Source organism: Austrofundulus limnaeus, unplaced genomic scaffold (assembly GCF_001266775.1).
Source record: "Austrofundulus limnaeus strain Quisiro unplaced genomic scaffold, Austrofundulus_limnaeus-1.0 Scaffold190, whole genome shotgun sequence".
Classification (NCBI taxonomy): Eukaryota; Metazoa; Chordata; class Actinopteri; order Cyprinodontiformes; family Rivulidae; genus Austrofundulus; species Austrofundulus limnaeus.
This window is the reverse complement of record NW_013952592.1, coordinates 244,501-264,415: the sequence shown is the minus strand read 5'-3', so window position 1 is coordinate 264,415 and position 19,915 is coordinate 244,501. Positions and strand designations below refer to the sequence as shown.

Here is a 19,915-nt window from a genome sequence, read left to right as displayed (position 1 = left end):
CGCCACAGCCGCCCAAATATATATATCAGAGAAATCTGGACTGCAATTGGAATTTATTCAATTTATGCAAAGCAATGCAGTGAAATATTTTCTCTAACACTGAACTTTGTTTCTTTYATATCAAAGCTCAAACAAAAACGATAAAGGGAGTAACTTACCCACATTCCTTTGACAGATATATCCATTGGTGTCATTGCAGGACTTAATCAACCATTTACCAATCCCAAAAGAAGGCTTACTGGTCATCACCACRCAGTCTTCCTGGATACGAGTCATAAAAGTTTCAGCATTACTTTCAAATTGACCATTTACATAATTTTATCTGATCACACACAAAAATGTTCCACGCATGTTCAACTTCATTTTTTTYCCTTTTACCTCATTCCATCTTTGATAAAATGATCCAGGACGACGTTGATTTTTCTGCAAGACAAAAATTGATCAAAACATTAAATGTTTTTCCTTTTCAGCTGTTACTTTCTGCAGCAAGCAAACCTGAACTGAAAATTTGGTAATTGGTAAATGCCAGGTGCTCCAACCAGAGTAAACTGGGCTCAAACCTGCAGCCTCAGGATTATTAGACCACAGCTCTCACCACTGAGCTACCACAACCCACTTTCAAATWTTAAAGTTATGTTTCTCATGTACTGATTACAATATTTCAGTGTTAAAACATAGAAAAAGGGGAAAATAACATTAATCTGATTTCTGTGTGTACTTACAGAATAACCCCAGTTGGTGTATTGTCGTGTTTTTCCGTCAGTCCAGAAAAATCCTTCTTGTTTTAGACTGTTCAAGCCAATCCACAAATCAGTATTTGGTACCTCGAGCATTTTCATGGTTAAAAGGGCTGCAAAGGTTAAAGACAGATATAGTTAAACTGTTACAATACCCTCAGTATAATGAAAGAAACAATAACGTACCAAATTAAGCAACATGATCCCAATGAAATATTAATACAATAAATGGATTTTTTTAAATTCATAAACAAATTTTGAATARCTACACAAAGTGCATTCAACTTTTTTTAAAGCAAAACTGTCCCATGTGATCAGTACAGTTTTTCTGTATAAATACATGTCCTTATAAAAACATAAATAGAGAAATGGAATGAACCTTGCACTTGTCTCGTGGGAATGGAGGCTAAGTTGGCTTGCAGACTGATGCACTGTTGTCGTGCATCTTCCCATGTKGTTTTGCGGTCACTTATCATCCTATAACACTGTGAAAAACATGGAAAAAACATGGAAAAAACTGTCAACAAATTTATATATATCAATTAATACACATATTTTTTGTTTCATGGAATGTTTATAGTGACCTTTAAAGTGCMTGTGACATGCATATTCTTCAAATATAGAAAGTCAAAGAGAACATCTTTAAATTTGAAAAAGTTGGAATAATACACACGATTTTACCCATATTTTTTGTTTCATGGAATGTTTATAGTGACCTTTAAAGTGCATGTGACATGCATATTCTTCAAATACAAAAAGTCAAAGAGAACATCTTTAAATTTGAAAAAGTTGGAATAATACACACGATTTTACCCATTTTGCCCCTTAACTGGCATATTGTCTTTTGAACTTGACTCAGTCAAAGTGAAACAGGAAGTGACATCAAAGGAGTTTTTTTCAACAAAGAAAACTCTCTGGTCTTTGTTTAATGAAACATTATTATTTGAACTTTGACTCTTCTTCATCKCTCTCTGATAGTGAAATAATCTAAAGAAACATCAGATTGTTCTCTACAGTCTGTGTTTTTGGCTGTTGTAGCAACGCTCTGTTCACATTCAGACATTTTCCTTTGRCATCACTTCCTGTTACTCTACAAGCAAATATCTCAACAACTGTTCATCTTAGTGGCATGAAATTTATTTTGCAATATTTTATCAMTGTCATCTTTTCAAAAACGCATTCATACAAAAATTTGACACCATGGGCACTTTAACYTTGCATGCAACACAATACAYCACAGCAGTGTAGTTTAGGTCGCTTCATTATTTTGATGAACTTTGTAACCTATAATTTATGAAGCGCTCAGCAAGAGTGAGTCATGAAACCCAAAATCTGCGTCCTCAGATAACCTCTGGATATAAACTTGTATTTAAAAAAAGTGTTAAGGTATTTACCTGACTTGTTTCAAAAAGAAAAAAATCTTTATCAAAAATAAAAAAAATAAGTACTGTGTTAGTGAAAACTGTTTTCTTAAAGTCCTCTTTAAAGCTATTAGTATATCCAAATCGACAATAGATGGGGTCACAGGCATTTATCTTTTTTGAGGTAAAAAGTTTAAGAATCCCTGCTCTGTGAAGTACTCTGCAAAAAATTAAAAGCTACCCTTTTTATGCTTTAAAGACCTGCAGGACTTTCTTGTCATTTTGACAATGGTTCTGATCAACAGTTTTCCAGGCTTCRTTCAATTCAAATTAGGTCTTTAAAAGTTTTCTTTGRATTTTTGACAGCTTTTTTGCATCTTTTCTGTCCAGTTTTTGTGCCATCCTGGATAGTGTGCAGTGTGTGCTGAAGAAATGAGGAGATCCTATYTACAACTGACAATTATTGAGACATCATGTGTTGGTGACGTACTGCTAACATCTGAATATCTAACATGTTAAATTGTCTCTGTATCAACTCACACTTGTTCATCCTTTGAGTTTAGAAGCTTTTTTTATATGTTAACTGTTTTGCAAACAAACACAAACATTTACAAGCTGACAGTGACTTCGTTACCTTTGAGCCAAACTTGGTCCACAAGTTTGGGCAGCCTCCTTTAGGAGGGCTCGTTGGGGCTGCRGTGGTGTTCACAGCTGGAACGGTCGTTCGCTTACAAATGGACTGAAACTCTCTTCCACAATTGGAAGTGCGCCAGTAACCTGTAGGACCAGCAAAGATTCAGAGAGTGGTGTACTCATCTTCACACAGATATCTTCATCTGTTTTCTAATCCTACTTTAATCTGAGAACTTGTGACGTTCTAACTCACCCATGTGATAACTCATYGCGACACAGTTCTCATCAAACGCCTCAGTGTTCGGCTGATTCTCATCCCATCTTTTATATGTGACTGAAGTACCATCCAACCACCTTAAATGACAGACATGTTGGTTTAAAATAAGAGGTTAAGAAATTGTTTGTACTTTTTTTATTTAGCTTTTTTGTCCAGTTTCTAATAAAAAGCTTTAGGGAGGTGAAGTTTGGTGACAGGGGCACCAAAAGGGTGGCCCCTATAAAAGTGGTGCTCCCCTAATTATCCTTTGGTCAAAATGATCCCAGAGGTCTTCATTTTAAAACGGAGACCTTGTGGGTCATTTCAAGTGCTCCTCAAAAGTTAAATATCCATCTTAGAACCAACAAATTGTTTTATSTTTGTGGTGTTTGATTTTACTTACCAATATGACCCATCAAGATCCACGGACAAACCTATGTAATAGGATCCATAGCTTCTGGAGATCTATGAGTGCACATGGAAAAAATTAAAAATAAAAAAGCAATGAAAAATCACTTTTTTGTTACTAAACTTTGCGTGTGTTGGAGGGCAACAACGCCCACCTGTTTCCATATGAAAATGTTTTCTTCTTTACTGTTGATCACTGCCAGGTCACCGTGTCTCTGCTGGCAGAAGTGGCGAGCTTCTTCCATCGACTTCGCCATTCTGTTAATAAAATACTGTTTTCCTCTCCACAGTATCCAACCATCCGCAGTCGTATTAAAATCTGCATGGGAGTTAAGGCAATGCAAAATTCCATTGGACCTCAACTTCAACGACTGCACAATGAATCAACAGAATGCTGCCCTAATAGGTTAATCCTGTCATTCAAGTCTGTTTTGTTTTGAATATCTACCGATTTCAATGAGCCGTGATTCGTTAAAGTAAGCTTACCAGCAGCTGTATCATTAGGAGCTGGTTTAGGGGTTACTCCTGTAAACACACAAACAAGAAAGAGAAAATAAATGAGGCAACATGTGTCTGATTGCTCTTTGCACCATAGTAATCATACAAAAAGGACAGTGGCATGAATAATGTAAAAAAGATGTAAGTGAAGCAGAGGTATGGACCTCAAATCAAACTTTGCACAAGAGCCAAAAAACTGTTTTGTTAACTTTTTGACATGTTTAGCAAAACTGATTCTCACGATGTGAGTATAAAACCATTTTATCGTTCAAAGAGACAGCTTGAGTGTTTTCTCATCTGTACCTGCACGGATCTGACAGAACCAGTCATTGTAACTCTCACAGTTCAGGTCGTTCCACAGTCCGATTTCATCCCAGCTGTGCATCGTGAATTCGCCACAAGATTCATCGTTGTTAAAATTGTTTGGCTCTCCTTCCTGCCAGTGCTGGAAGTTAAGCTGGAAATCAAACACAATAAGATCACATTTTTTTATTTGTATTTAATATTTATGGTCTAAAATAAGGAAGAATTATTTGTTGGTCCAGAATGAAGTAACTGACCGGGCTTCCATCGCTCCAAGTAAAACCAGTGTTTGGATCTGCAACATGAAGTCCAATCCAACCYCTACCACTTCGGCTGTAAGGAATAAAATAAAATGAGATGTTGACCTTTCCCTTTCCCTTAAAGTGTGCAGTGTTAATATTTTCTCATAAATCTTAACAATAAAATTAAAATCTGAATAACAGCATAAATTTCTACCTGACTTTCAGGTTTTATACTCAATTCTTTCTTTGACGTCATCATTGTAACATATACTTCTATATAAATTGTTAAGCAGCTTTAGTTTACAGCAGCACATAACTCGTACTTACTGGTTCACCATTAGCTCAGCTGTGCTGTGGATGCTCAGTAAATCTCCTCCGATGGCCCTGCAGTAATCTCTGGCCTCAAACCAGGTCTTCTCGTGTGACCTCGGACCTGTGAAGAACTTAAAGACGAGACGAGTTTCGGTTGAAATAGATGAAAGAAGAGACAAGGGGATACAAGTTGGGTTTGCGTCATTCAGCTGTGACAGATCTCTCCAGTGAAAATTGTTTGTCTTTTGTTTTGTCCGTAGGTTAAAGGTTGTGACTTGTTTTCACCTTCGAGCACATGTTCCTTGTTCCCACTCGATTCCAGCCTTCTGCGCACTGGGGAGGCAGCTGAGTCGGTGGTGGCACTGTTGCAACGGCCCCCTCGGCCATGTGTTTGCAGATGTATTTCTCCTGATTGGTGCAGGGCAGCAGATCCCAGAGTCCGGCTGAAATCCCAGTGGCTATGGCAACACAGCCCTGCTGGTAGCCTGTGATATTGTAGGGAGACGTCAAACATTGTTTGTTGGGATTCRTTTRGCTGTGCTTTTAATGGAAGGTTGGGCTTGCACACGTTTCTGTACCTGGCATCCCAGCGTTCCAGTGAGTAAATCTGACAGACTCTGAGTTGGTCCACGCGAAAACATCAATGTTGTTCTGGTTTGAGAGTCCAAGCCAGAAGTGTTTCTCTGGTCTCAGTCCCACCAGGCTCACAAGGAAGGCATTATCCACCCTGTAGATACAGTTAGAAAAGTTCAAAATGATCTTGTTTCTTCAGTGAGGAGACCAGCAGTGAGGAGACACTACYGACAGAAAGGTCAGTTACTGAAATGGAAGCTGAAGATACTGAGGTTCTCCTTGGGAGTGACGTATGGATAAAAATAGGAGTGAGATCATCAGAGGTACGCCACAGGTTGAACGATTAGGAGATTAAGTTAGAAAGACTGGACTGAGATGGTTTAGACATGTCCAGAGGAGGAATAGTGGGTATATTGGTAGAAGGATGCTAAAAAAAGACCATAAAATGATAAAAATGAAGCCCAAAATGCAGTGGTAGGCAGCACTAATCTAAATATTAGTTATACTAGCCCCAAAACACTAACTCAAATATTTATGTCCCGTAATTCTAAAGCACTAACGCACTGAAGAATTTAGTAACAGCTAATTCTAATTTACTAATATAGCCCAGTTGAGACATGGAACATTCYTCAGTGTCAACATGAGACAATRTTTACTGTGTGCAGAATATTGTCACTTAGTGCCCTTGGTGGGCCAAATTGGAGTTTGACACATGACCTTGTAGATAATTGACACACATWTGMGYTAAMYCTAACMCTAATGAATTTAAAAAATAGCAAAACCACTAATCAAGAACAGTTCACTAATAGTTCCCCTATTAGTGCTTTAGTGCTTTAGGGGAACTGTGCCCACCACTGGATATATGGATGCAGTTAGAGAGGACATGGAGGTAGCTTGTATGAGGAAAAAGGATGCTGAAGACAGACCAAGATAGAGGAGGATGACTCCCTGAAGAGGGAACAACTGAACAAAGAAGACATTTCTGATCACTGTTTTGTTTAATCTTGCAAAAGATAAAAACAAAAATCATAATAACGTAAAAAGTTAGAGTTGTGATTGTTTGGGTTGGAAATCTCTTCCGGTGTTACTTTTTATGGTTCAGGCACAGACAAGTTCATGTTTTTAGACGTGTTTTTCTAGGTACAATGTCATGCAAATCTATTTAAAAGTTGATTTTATTTTTTTGAAAAGACAAAATATTCTTACCCATTTGAGACATCAGCCAAGTAGGAGTCTGCCCTCTTGCAGTCTTCTTTAGCTTCATCAAAGGTTTTTGTCTCAGTTCCAATAAAGTAGCAGTAAGAGCCATGTTTTCTCCAACCCTGCAAAATAATTAAGACGCTGATTAAAAGAAATTGTTTTAAAAATGGACATCTGTTTTTTAAAACAGCCTTATTTCTATGTGCAGTAAATTCTCAACTTTTATTAAGTAAGTAAGTAAGTAAGTAAGTAAGTAAAGTTTTATTTATATAGCGCCTTTCGCAGAAAGAAATTCACAAGGTGCTGTACATTCAGGGAAGTGGGGAGGGGGCGGTTAAGACCGGTCATGGAGCAAGACACAGTTGCGCTACCATAACAACAGAACAACAGAAAAACTAAAAAAWACCACACAAGGGAAGAAGAGGAAAAAAACAAAAACATCCTATTATATCAACACTGTGACACACTATGGTGTTTACGAAAAAAAAGCCTCTACATAGCGCAGATTTATTAGCCAGAGGAAKAAGTGAGATTTAGGGGGCCCAAAGAATCCAGTCTCCAAAACCAGCACAGCCATAGTTCAGAATATTGATTGAACTGTTCATTCTGTGTGGCCCTCAACCTGCTCARCAGCCAGATTAGAYGGGTGAGAGGAGKGGGGAAGGTATGGGGCAGAGCCTTATCGACGTAATCCAGCCAGGAAGGATTTAGTCAACAGATCAAGGCCGTTGTAGGGGAGAGCCAGATTCTGTAATCAGTTGTTTTGAGAACAAAAGAGTCATTTTAATCACAMCAATGATAATTCACTCACAGCTTTGCAGCCAATGTCCATCTCCACTTCATCTCCAGTTCTTTCAGTRGAACTTTGCTTCATACAAATAAATCCATGCTTTTCTGCACATGAGCGATCGGCCCAGTTCCCATTCTGCAAGAAAAAGAAAATGCATTTGCTTTTTTTTTCTTTAGTGGATTTAGTTTCACAAACAACCCAACGACAATTGGACAAATTGTTTCAATAGACAGTTTGGAGCTAAAATATAAACACATCAATGAAAAACCCCACTATTTATTGAATATATATTATATTTTCTAAATAGCATATGTTAAAATGACTGTATACTCTGATGCTCCTTACCTTCCCTCTGATGAGAACACAGTCTTCATCCTCAGAGGAGACAGTTGGTTCTCCAAACTCCCAGCTGGTGAAGGTGACAGTGGAGTGGTCACTCCAGTCAAAAAGGCCTTCTGTGGTCCTGTCATTCAGTCCAATCCAAAGCTCATCTGYGGACGCTGTGGAAAAAAGAATCAAATAAATGCCCTCTTCATAAGAAAGGTGGGGGTAAATGTCATGYTGTGTTTTGCCTTTTTCCTCTTTTCAAGACTTGTAAACAGGCAAGAATTATATGCAACTGTTTCAAGTAGGCATCTGGTTTGAGTGAGTTGGGTTRGGGGTGGGGGAGGTCATTTAGCACAAGTTATCACTGACTGTTTAATGACTTCTTAGGAGGAAAGAGCTAAAATGTTATCTATCAGCAGGACATGGATGTTACAAAAGCAGTCTGATTGGAAATATTTTTTTGTTTTGATACTAGTTTTTTAATCTTAATTGTAAATGCTAAATTCCACACTAAAGAATAATGCAAAAAAGTCTGTAAACAAGTAATCATTTTCCTATTTGTATTTGTTGTGTTGTTGTACCATGTTAGGTTTTGTAATGCAGYTGAAGTTCTACATATCTGCCCTTGTCAGGATTGTAACGTACCATAACCGAGCTGAGAAATGACGAAGCTTTGGTCCTCCACATTGCGGATGTTCACGAGATCGCCTCCCTCCTTRCGGCACTCTCTCTGAGCATCAGGCCAAGTCTGAACGGCACGMTGAAGGTGAAAGCAATGGCCGTTGTATGGGATCCAAGGGTTTGAGCAAAACCCTTGCTCAACTAATGAAAAGAACAAACATAGAGTGATGTCACACACTGCTTCTCTTTTAAATAAGTTCCTACAGCAGCCGGTCAAAAGCAAAAAAAAAAAAAGAAACAAAACAAGTAAAGTGGGAAGATGTTCTGTACTTTGCTGAGGAGCTGGCAGGTCTCCGCCTTTGTAACAAATGTAGCCCATTTTCTTGGAGCAGGATGAACTCTGCCATTTGTACTGGCCAGAAACATCCAGAACGGCACAGCTGTGTCCAGGATTGGGAAGTGGATTTCCTAAAATAAAATCAATGAGTTACTTGAAATTTGCTTTTTTTCAAGGGTAGGGTAAAGCAGTTCMCATCAACACTTTGATAATTACAAAATGGACTTTTATAAAATTCAGATTTGGAATTAAATAACAACTGGGTGTTTCTAGTTACATTTTTAGTCACAGAATGATATCCAGTACATACTAATTCTATAGTCATGACCACAGGAAGTTGGGGTTTGGAGGGAAGCACACTCAGCCCTTCCTGGTGGATGTTCATATTTAATAAGACAACATGCAATGAAAGCATTTCACTATAAATATTTGGCAATATCATAATTTTCATGTTCATGGGTTCTGTGTGAATGTAAAAGCTTCATCTCTGCCAGAAATAATTTTTTGTCTTAGAAAAAGCTGAAACTGATCTTTCACTTTTCCTGCCTTACTACAGCACAGAATTCACACGGTTCTCAATAGTTTTCTCTTTTGTCAACAACTCATTTGCTCAGAGTAAAAACTCACCAGTATCCCATCTTAGATAGCGGACAGGCTTCCCATCAGTCCACTGCCAGCCATGTTCTGGGTCCAAAACTAACCCGATCCAGAGTTTGTTTCTCCCTGAATCCAGTAGTGCTGAGTGTTTGTGTTTTTAAAGTGAAGTGGGGAAAAGAAACCAGAATAAATACATTGTTCCTCTTTTTAAGTTCTAAGCATAAGTTCTGCAACACAACAACAAAGATMTGTAAAGATTATAAGGCTTTAGAAAATTTTAAGAAAAAGTTCTTGTTTTTACTGATGCATGGTTTAGTATGAACTTTGTTTTTGTAACAGTTTTGTCCTTGTATGAGCTGTTTTTCGTAGAGAACTAGAAATGGAAAGGGTTTTGAAGCATCTACAAAAAAAATCATCTCAAATGTTAACTTAACTCATTTTGATACATTTTAATTTTTTATGTCAGCCTGGACATTATGCTTGAATTTAGATCAGTGTGTGAAATTAACCGATAGGGATTTCATCATTAATTTTTAATTATGTTATTTAAGATGAAAGTTAACAAAGTTTTTGAGCATTAAGCAAAAAAAAGGTAGAACAAATAGAAATGACGAGTTTTAACTCAATGCAGTCAATGTTTGTGGAGACTGGAGATATCCACAGAACAAAAATGTGTGTCTTATTGTGCAATATGGGAATTAACCCATGTGAAACAAGTGGTTAACTTCTGCTTGTGTGTCAGTCCTGGTGCCCCTTAAACATCCAGTAGATGGCACATTACCTGTGACAAAGGCCTTCTCAGCAGGATCCACAATGCTGACCAAAGAAGCGGCCTGCTGTTTGCAGCTGGTGTCAGCTTGAGCCCAGGTCAGAACTGACTGCGCGTTCACCTGATAGTACGCTCCGGTGACAACATTTTTGGTCCAGTGTTCAGTGGCTAAATAGTCACAGAAAAAAAATAACTCTTTCAAATAGTTTAGTAATAAAAAAATAACTTCCTGTTTTCTGTGTGACAATAATACATTAGGTTTGTAGTGTTTTCAAGTTCAATATGTACCAAAGACCAAAGGAGCATGTTGTGTGTTTTTATCAGAATGTTGTTCTTCATGTGTGCCTGAGGTTCAAAGCTGACAAACTTACACGAAGTTGGGCAGTATCCCCATTGTTCGTGCTCATATTTGGTCTCAATTGCACACCAGTTGCGCTTCGATTTGGAGTCGAACGTAGTGCAGTCTGCAAACCATCGGTCTTTGTACATGAAGGGAAACATGCAGATCTTGCCAAAAGAGTTCCCACCGATGGTATAATGTTCTGCAGGGGAAACAAATAGTTCATCAAGTAAATGTGGACCTGGAATCAAAATTTAAATTGGGATAAAATTGCATTTAAATATAAAGACCAATGAAGTGAGAGAAAAAAGAGTGAATGTGTTTCACAGCAGCCTCCCAAAAAACAAGAACTAAACTGTTTCCATCTTTGTCATGTCTTGTTTTTTTGCTTTTATGTGGCTGCACACACTTCCACTCTCAATGCAAATGCATGTACCTCTGTATGTTCTCGTGCAGGCACCGCTTGCTGTGCCTGGGATTGTAAGGTGGTTATTTGGCCCAATAGTTCTGGAGAGCATGACTGATTCATCGTCTCTAACTTCAATGAATAACTGCTGGCCTTTGAGAGCGAGCACTGTTCCATTCATGCATTCCCACTTCTGCAGTGAGCTTTTCTCGTCGCAGTCATATTGGCTCACTTCACTCCCCACATTTCTGCCCTGCGCTCCGATGCACTTTTTGGTCGAAGTCACAAAAAGCCGGTCGCCTGTTGTCCAGCGAATGTCTTGGCAACGGGAAGATCTCTTCACCAAGCAAAACCCAGTRGCCTTGTTCACAAGTGTAAATGGGGAATCTGCAATGTAAAACTTCTGTTAAAGCTTCAAACCAGAGCATTAATTGAATTTGAAAAACCTGCCTGTGCACAAAATCTGATATTCAGAATTATTTTTTTGCATTTTTCTTGAATGCATGTTTTAAAAAAAGTGTAAAATACAAATTAGATTTTCATTTTAGCGCTTGTTTTTCATTATTTTTGACATCAACCACTTTTTTCTACTATAAAGCCTCTTTGTTCAAAGTATTGCAATAATTCATAGAAGCATGGTCATTTTAAAGTTAGAACTTCATTAAAATGTGATTGTAATTTTCTTGTTTATTTTGCACAGAATTAATGCTGCAGATAATTACCCCCAAAAGCTGAAAATATTAGGATTGCAATCACTTCCTGCACAAAGATGTTTCAGTGATTTGGTGCAAAACAAAATGATTTTGCACGACAAGACCATCAAAAGCAATGAAAACAAGCGTTGCATGAAAATACTCACCATTAGCATTAGTTGCCGTTGAGTAATGAGATGTTTGAATGAGGAGCACAAAGGTTGCAAGAGTTATCCTTGGAGTCAACATCCTTCTAAGTCTCGAAGCAGCAGACATCATCCACGCTTTGCAGGCAAAGGATGTAAGAGTGTGAACATGACAAGGAGGGAGTCAACAGTACACTGACATGCTCTCCTCTTTTTTCCCCTTTTCATTGAGAAACTGTCATGTTTCAGAATGACACATTTCAGCATTTTGCCCCTGGTAGGGAAAAAAAGAAGCAAGAGAGGGGGGCAGTTAGGAAGGAAGGAAGCAGGGGCAACATGCACGCAAACACATACACAAACATGCTTTTTGCACTGATGCCACACTCTAAAAAAAAGGTTTCAGTTACTTTCCATTCATTGACTAAAACAAAGTCTGAAAAGTTTAGGGTAAAGAAAAATCCATGCCTTTAATGCAAAATACAGGAAATCACAAAAATCCTGAGAAATGTAGGTTTAGAGTTCACAAGTAATAAAAATAATTTGCCTGGGTTTTTACCAAACATGTAAATAAATAACAATTTTCCATTCAGGTAATGAGTTTTTCTAATTCTGTGAATTAGTTCAAGATTTTTTCAGAYGCTTTCTGGTTTTTACTTTTGAAAAGAAATTATTAAATATGAGCTTATAATTTTCATAGACATTGATATGGCTCTTCTTTCATGTTAAAGTTAGGAAGTTATATCCAATTAAATTCATTTTACACCATCAACATTTAATTAAAATGTAAACCAATGTTATGAAAACAGGCTTATTTGTCATGCAAAGACAAATTTCAAGGCTGTCCAAATTATGTGAAACTGCATTGTCTCCAAAATWAATCACTTCAGCTGTCAATGTTTGAGTCTTTTATTTAATAATTAGGAAATAAACCCACAACAAAATGAAATCAGAATGTAGAACAATTTTATAAAATAAAGAAGATACAATTTCTGCTTACACCATAAGGATTTCTAGCACCCAGATACTGCAACTCATAAATCATCTGATTATTAGGGAGCGTAAATGCAGATATTTATGTGTTACTTTGGAGCATTCAGCTGTGTTAAACTAAAAGTATCCCTGAGGTTTTTATCAGTAATGGTCAAAATGTTAAAGAGCTTCATCTCTGTTGCTACAGATTGCTGAGAAATGAATGATCAAGAAACGTGTGATTTGAAGAAATGAAGAAAACGTTTTTTCACACATTAACACTGACTAAATGACCAAAGGGGAGTTATTTAACCACAAAGTTATATTTAGTAAAAAAGAAAAAAAAAACTTCCTGTACTGTCAAGCACGATGGTGGAGTGTTGATGATTCAAGGTTTCTTTTGGTCTGATCGTAAACTCCTCTGTGTCCCAAAAACAGTTGAATATCAGAACTTGGCTAAGATTTGTTAATTAAACAAGAATTCTGAGCACAGGAACATTGTTTCRCAATCATTTATTGTGTAGAAATATCGTGAAATATTTTAATGGAACCTTTAAAAAACTTAACAGTTGAAAACTGCATCAGTATGAACAAAAACATTTTGTAATAATTCCTCATGATACAACAGTTTTAAAATTAAATATACAGTATAYATTGTAATTGCATGTTGTTACTGTATTTGTGGTTAGATGTTTCCCCTCTTGAGCAACTGAAAAAACACAACAAATCAATTATAAAAGGTCTTCAATTACTCATGAAGTTAGATATCTTGTTCCTGACATTTTTATTGTTGCTGATGGCAAGAACATTGTGTTCACTCTGAGTGAAGCAACACGACATCCTGTATTAGAGTGGAGAAATTCAGATGTCCAGTTTTTCCTTTACATTTTATAGCATTTTTTGTTTTCACTTCCTCTTTGGTTATCCTCTCTGTTTTTGAGGCAGACGTGCTGAAATATGAATCCTCGAGGCCTGTGTGGGGCTTCTGCAACAGTAAAACTCAAKGCTAGGAAAGAAATAATTAGATTTAGCTACATGCTAAATTACGCCACACGCAAAGCAAAGTCTGCCAAACATAAAGCGGTACAGGAGTTTTGAACATACAACAAATATTTGGCATAATATTAACCAACTTCACCCTCTTGCAAGATTAGTTTGAGACAGKTCTTCAAATAAATCCAAGGAAACCCCAAAGGAGACGTGATTAACTTGTGTCAACAYGCTTCACAGTTAAGCCTGTATCTCATTGTATAAAACAAGAAACATAAAAAAGGCCATTTAAAACCTAAGTCGATGCACCTGTATGATGATGACAAAGTGACATTTCTGCATGCAGAAACTGATTTACTTGTGATTTTTAGTTATCAGTTTCTATGTCAACTCAAGTACAAATAAATCAGGGTTGCTTTATTAAAAGAAAAAAACAGGTGGACTTTTTTGTTAGCTTTGTGTTTTATATACTTTATAGTATTATTTTACTTGATCAACTCAAACATRATCCATATAGTTAGTAACACATATGATTTAAAGATATTAAACAGAGACGTTGTGGCTCTTCAGACTTTCTACCTGTTTTATATCTGTGAGTAAAACGTTTTATGTACAACTCTGATTTGAAAAGTGCTTTTGAAACATATTGTATCATTTTTTTCATGGTATTCTGATATACTTCCTGAAAGTCAGATAAGATTTATTTTAAGAGCCACTGCAGCATTTACCTGAGTAATAAAACCGCTGACTACAGTGATAAAATGTCAAATTATTAAAAGACAAATTATTCACTTCATCCACTTAGACTTTTACTAAAATGCCTTAAAATTTGTAAATTAAAAAAATGTTTTTGGAGCAGAATGTTGCAAATTTTGGTTCTCTTATCTGGATCATAAATCGGTCACTCTGATCTTAAGTCCCGTTTGTCTGTAAAAATGAGACGTGCAGTAAAGTGAAAAAAGGAGGAGGTTATGGAGTGCACGATGGACTTTAAGCTTGAATTTTCAGATAAAGACTCTCAGATGAGGCAATAGAGATGTCATTCTGCTAATTCAAGCACAAACTGTGAATTTGAGCGTTAGCAAGTCATCATGCTTTAAGAATCTTGTGTCTTTTTGAGTTGTTTTTTTTTTCTGTGTTTAGACTATTCAGAGATGAAAGTTTTAGTTGTGTTGCTGTCAGGTAGGAGTTAAATTTAATTCATATCTCTGTAATAATTCATGCTACAGGTTCTACAAATCAGAAGAAGGTGAAGTTGTTAATTGTTTTTTTTTTTTTTTTGCATCTCTTTGTGGTGAAACTTGTTACAGTACTGCTGGCCATCGTGTCCTGTTGTCCTGATGGGAACTTTAGCTGCACGTCTGGAGAATGTCTTCCTGCTCGACTCGTTTGTGATTTTAAGAAGGACTGCAAAGATGGTTCAGATGAGGAGTTTTGTGGTAAGTTTGTCTTTTCCGCATCACACTTACATTGCAAAATCCCCAGCTTTGCATTTAATAACGTGTACCTGATAAGGTGCGCTTGAATGACTGTGTCCAGAGCAGATTACACTTTAATTTTACAACGTAAATGTTTTAATAAAAAACACAAGTTTCGATGCAATTTGCACTCTCTAAACTCAACATCACGTGTTCTTTAATTATTATTAAGGCTCATGCAACTTTGAAGATCACACCTGTGGATGGAAGGACACCAGTGGCTCACATAACTACAGATGGAGCTGGCAGATGGCAAACATTACCTCCATCCCAGGACTGGATCACACCACAGGGAGCCCTTGGGGTAATCACAATTGTTGAAATGTAATCAAAGCTCTATTGAATAAAGACCCAAATGAGGATCTTTATAACGTTTCTTTGTTTGTTGACTGGACACAGGACACGTCATGCATATAGATGGTAMACAAGGAGATATGTTTTCATATGCTTATTTGGAGTATTCTGTAAATCACACAGCTGGTCTAGGATGTCAAATCAGGTAATTAGAACCAATATTTATTGTGTCTGTTTCACAGTCAAGAAACTTGTGTATTCTGTAACAAAAATTGCTTATTTAATATACATTTCAGCTTTTGGTACCACATATATGACCCCAAACCTTCATCAATATCATTATCAACACTTCATGTAAAAACGGTCCGAGGCAGAGAAGAGAAAGATTTGCTAGAGATTTCTAAGAGCCAGACAAACGGCTGGGAGAATGCCACAGCTTTTGTTGGTAACTTGCCAGGAGGCTACAAGGTTGGTGAAGGAGCTACACGTGTCTTTAACTCATACACATATCCCATTTTTTCAAAAACTGTTACTTTTTTTTCCACCTGCAGGTGATTTATGTCCTTACATACATGTAATGTTGTTTAACTTCACATCATTGTCATCTTAACTGATCCTAACACGGCTTTTTGTGCTTCATTACGTATTTTMACTTGAGGAAACAATAAAGCATAATAAATTTTATTACTTTGCAAAGCATTTCCTATCATAAAGACTCATGAGGTCAAAAACAATAAAAGAAGGAAATCCAATCATTTGTTGACAATCCTCAATAAATTTGCTTTAAAGTCAAACAAACCTCTAAYAAACTGTTCTATTAGCTCAAAAGGTGTGTGAAGAAATGACCAACATAGCCAAAAACAATTAAAATGTCAATAATTCAAATTGATTTCTCAAAACAAATGCAGTTTTTTTGGGTTTTCTTTTGTACAGCTGGTGTTTTTATTCAGTTCTTCATTTCTGGACTCCATGGATGTCATGCTGGATGACATCAGCTTTGAGAACTGTGGAGAGGAAGACATCCCAGACGGGTCAGATCGTCTGTCGTGTGATTTTGAAAAGGATACCTGTTCGTGGTACCACGACTACTCAGCTAGTCTGAAGTGGAAGAGAACTAATGGGTGGTATGAAGATGTTACTGGAAACGGTGAGAATCCGGTTCCTAAGACGGAATTCCTGTTAGTTGAATTATCACCCAAATATGTGAATTCAGTTAGAATGACACTGAAGTTGACTACTGGTTTTTACTGCTGTTATGAATCAAATGAAGTTTTTGACCACTCAGGGGTTTTTTTTCCCACAGGCTACTTTATGCTGATCCAAACTGCTTAYGGCACGAGTATTTCATCAACAGCTCGTCTCATCAGCTTCCCTCAACCTGCAGGTCAAACCATATGTGTCAGCTTCTATTACTACATATTTGGAAACAGCATTGGTACGTGGTCCAGTTCTGTTCTTGAAACAAAATGCATCAGAACGTTTTACTTTTTTTGATGTGCAAAATGCTGTGTCTATTTAGGCTCGCTGAAGTTTATTGCGAAGCGCTTTGGTGAGCCCGAAACAGTTGTTTGGATGCGAAGTGGAACCCAGGGAAATAAATGGCGATTTGCAGATCTTACTTTCAACAGTGACAAACCAATTCAGGTATTTTTATAGACCCATGTGTTGTTTGGTGGTGGCAAGATTATTTAAATTGATGGTTTTATGCATTTCTTAAGAAAAACTCTTTGCCTTCCACTTGAAACGTGCTCTGTGAATGATCTTTACCCACTTTTTGGCTTTATATGGTCAAATGTTAATTGAATCAAACTCTTCTTCAGTTTATTATAGAAGCTGTGGTGGGAGGTAATCAAGGGAACATAGCCATTGATGACATCCTAGTGTCTGCCAGTGTAAACGGTTCCTGTCCGCCTGAAAGGGAGTGCACCTTCCAGGGCTCCCTCTGTGGCCTGCAGCCCCAGCCATCCACAGACTTCAGCTGGAACCGCATTACTGGGATATCCCAACCAGCCAACTCTTCGGGTCCCATCAAAGATCACACTCTGGGGACAGAGCAAGGTTTGCAGCCCTGTGAGATAAGAGTCTGCAGCTGATCTGTGCTTGCCACTTTGTGCCATAATGTCTCACGTGTGCAGGTTATTACCTGAGTGCTGAGTTGTGGAAACACCCTGTGGGGTCCAGGGGCGCTGTGGTGACTGCAGTGATGGAGCCCACCCCCTCTAATGGGGAATGCCTAATGTTCTGGTACTACATGGAGGGAAGAGGAGTTGGTGAACTCAGTGTTTACACTCAAACTGCTGAAAGCCATGATAGCCCCACCAAGAAATGGACCAGGAGAGGTGATCAGGGGACCCACTGGAGACACGGAAGAGTGACGCTTTTCAGCCATGATACAAACTATCAGGTAGGTACAATGTCAAATCATCTGGTAATAGACGGTAGTGAACTGCTTTGTGTCTAAATAATCAAATTAAAATCAGTTTGTCCCTCTTTTTGAAAGGTGATCTTTGAGGCAATAGCTGGAGATGGACCAAGGAGAGATATTGCCATTGATGACCTCACAGTCTTGAATGGCCCCTGTCCCCCGACAGGTTACTGATTGCCACAAACATTGAGCAAACACATTGAGGAGCTGATTATTGCTGTGTTTATGGAGTATCTGTTCTATCTCCCAAAGGTTTTTGTGACTTTGAGATGGACTTCTGTGGTTGGGTGAACAGCCCCCCACCGGAGTMTGGAGTGGACTGGGACTGGCTCTCTGGTGAAAGTGATGGCTCTATGGTTCCACGAAGAGACCACACAACAAATTCTGCTTTAGGTACGCAACTGTATTTTTCAACAAAACCTTTAAGTTATACTGAAGAAAGTGAGAAAAATATTGGTAAGGTAAAAAAAAGTATATTTAAGGTTGTTGTTGCAACAAGTCTTACTCGTGGTGTTAAGTTCTAAAGAAGCAATGTTCACAATATAAATATATGTGAGCAAGCACAGTGATAAATTATCTCTGAATATTGTCTCCACAGGTCACTTTGCCTATTTTACACCCTTTGAATCTTATAAAGAAGAAACTGCCCGTCTGGAAAGTGAATTTATGGATGCCGTAGATCGAGCGTGCCTCCAGATTTGGCACACTGCTCGTGGGTGGTCCACAGGCAGTGAGTACAATTTTTACTTTGTCTTTGTTAAACTTTGTTTTATTACATTTTAGGTTTTCATGCGAGGTCAAGTTTAGTACAATGGCCGATGATGCTTTGTGTCACAGCAGAGATAACAAGGGAGACAGGAAGACCAAGCTTATTGTCCAGAGACTGATACAGTCCTGAGTGGCAGAATATTTCCACCTTAAAGCTTTTTATATCTATCGTTGTGTTCATATCAGAAAACCTTTGACTTTTTTATTGATCCAGCTCCGACAAAGGTCTTTATTAAAGCTGCATCAGCAAGAAAAGACAAATCCAACMCGTTTTCTACGTGACAGTTCCTCAGCACAAGATGACACTAATTCTGATCTTTTCCATTACAGCCGTGTTTGGTATCAGTATCAGAAATGGGCAAACAGAAAGTCTACCCTTTTTTACTTTTTACATAAAGATTTAAGCACTAGCTAACTGGAAACATTTTGTTATAAAGAACCGTCAAGGATGTGTTACAGAAAATACCTGTGAGAGGTTTGATGAACTTCCTGTTTAACAAATTGCAACGGCACTGAGCCACCAGGTTAAATTAAATTCTTGCCAATATCAAGAGAGGAGGMTAAAAATGATTATTTAATTTTAAAAAACACACACATCTGTTGATTTTCTTTCATGTAGGTTTATTGCRCTCAGTTCTTTATCAAACTGTGCACCGTGCCTCTTATCAGAAGTTTGATTGTTTTATTCCCTCAATAAATCTGTTGTTATAAAAAGAGTTTTGTCAAGTCTGAGAGAAAGTGTTTGAGTTCAGGGTTTGTTGGGGCAATGTGTGAATTTATTTGATCTTAGACACACATATTAAAATATTTGTGAAGAGACATGCACACTAATGTATGTTGTCTTAGCTGAATATGGACATTCATCAAGGAGTGCTGTAGCACCCTTTGCACCCCTGCTTCCTACGAGTACATTTTGTTTGTTTGTTTTTTATAATTACTTTTGGTGCTTTCAGGGCCCTCAGCCATTRCGCTAACAGTATTTGTCAATGAAACGGGTGAATTGCGTCCGCTGTTCAACACTAATGGCTTTCTGAATAACTCGTGGATCCAAGACAGAGTGGAGTACAGCGCATCAGGTCGTCACCAGGTCGAGTCTTTTTCCAGTTCCGCTCAATGTTTGATTTCATTTTAATCTTCAAAATGTCTCRTTCTTTTTCCCAGAGATAACTTTTATTCTTATTGCTGCCATATAAAATGAGTTAACTGAATTCAATATTACAGATTATTTTACAAGCTCGATGTCCAGCCTCGGGATCAGGAAGTTTCTCCCTGGATGATATCCACATCATCAGAGGTCAGTCTTGTGATGGCAGCATCCTCACCACCACACCAAACCCTCCCACCTCCACCACCAGTACTCCTGACACCACCATGGACTGCACGTTTGAAGAAGGTGAAAATGACAAAAAGAGACATGTGAAAAATAAATATATATATATATAT

The 19,915-nt window shown here is 37.7% G+C and overlaps 2 protein-coding genes across 2 annotated transcripts in view; one reads left to right on the top strand and one right to left on the bottom strand.

Moving 5' to 3' along the window:
* Positions 1-11,760, bottom strand: part of LOC106524508 (macrophage mannose receptor 1) — a 15,526-nt gene extending 3,766 nt beyond the window's left edge. The window contains exons 1-24 of the mRNA XM_014018333.1: positions 11,570-11,760; positions 10,741-11,097; positions 10,336-10,506; positions 9,977-10,132; positions 9,226-9,336; positions 8,592-8,729; positions 8,286-8,462; positions 7,659-7,813; positions 7,335-7,448; positions 6,530-6,645; positions 5,329-5,477; positions 5,036-5,235; positions 4,766-4,881; positions 4,454-4,529; positions 4,197-4,350; positions 3,882-3,920; positions 3,551-3,714; positions 3,391-3,452; positions 2,985-3,085; positions 2,733-2,875; positions 1,117-1,222; positions 723-850; positions 379-423; positions 159-261 (exon numbers count right to left, since the gene is read on the bottom strand). Coding sequence (XP_013873787.1) covers positions 159-261; positions 379-423; positions 723-850; positions 1,117-1,222; positions 2,733-2,875; positions 2,985-3,085; positions 3,391-3,452; positions 3,551-3,714; positions 3,882-3,920; positions 4,197-4,350; positions 4,454-4,529; positions 4,766-4,881; positions 5,036-5,235; positions 5,329-5,477; positions 6,530-6,645; positions 7,335-7,448; positions 7,659-7,813; positions 8,286-8,462; positions 8,592-8,729; positions 9,226-9,336; positions 9,977-10,132; positions 10,336-10,506; positions 10,741-11,097; positions 11,570-11,681 — 3,193 coding nt within the window. The 5' untranslated portion in view covers positions 11,682-11,760. The remainder of the gene's footprint in view (positions 1-158; positions 262-378; positions 424-722; positions 851-1,116; positions 1,223-2,732; positions 2,876-2,984; positions 3,086-3,390; positions 3,453-3,550; positions 3,715-3,881; positions 3,921-4,196; positions 4,351-4,453; positions 4,530-4,765; positions 4,882-5,035; positions 5,236-5,328; positions 5,478-6,529; positions 6,646-7,334; positions 7,449-7,658; positions 7,814-8,285; positions 8,463-8,591; positions 8,730-9,225; positions 9,337-9,976; positions 10,133-10,335; positions 10,507-10,740; positions 11,098-11,569) is intronic.
* Positions 11,761-14,574: 2,814 nt separating this feature from the next.
* si:ch211-106h4.4 (MAM and LDL-receptor class A domain-containing protein 2) overlaps positions 14,575-19,915 on the top strand; it is a 20,140-nt gene continuing 14,799 nt past the window's right edge. Inside the window, exons 1-15 of the mRNA XM_014018332.1 lie at positions 14,575-14,689; positions 14,818-14,946; positions 15,158-15,289; positions 15,385-15,484; positions 15,576-15,747; positions 16,213-16,426; positions 16,583-16,714; positions 16,799-16,923; positions 17,100-17,337; positions 17,415-17,683; positions 17,780-17,870; positions 17,957-18,097; positions 18,303-18,434; positions 19,426-19,559; positions 19,694-19,865. Coding sequence (XP_013873786.1) covers positions 14,662-14,689; positions 14,818-14,946; positions 15,158-15,289; positions 15,385-15,484; positions 15,576-15,747; positions 16,213-16,426; positions 16,583-16,714; positions 16,799-16,923; positions 17,100-17,337; positions 17,415-17,683; positions 17,780-17,870; positions 17,957-18,097; positions 18,303-18,434; positions 19,426-19,559; positions 19,694-19,865 — 2,209 coding nt within the window. The 5' untranslated portion in view covers positions 14,575-14,661. The remainder of the gene's footprint in view (positions 14,690-14,817; positions 14,947-15,157; positions 15,290-15,384; positions 15,485-15,575; positions 15,748-16,212; positions 16,427-16,582; positions 16,715-16,798; positions 16,924-17,099; positions 17,338-17,414; positions 17,684-17,779; positions 17,871-17,956; positions 18,098-18,302; positions 18,435-19,425; positions 19,560-19,693; positions 19,866-19,915) is intronic.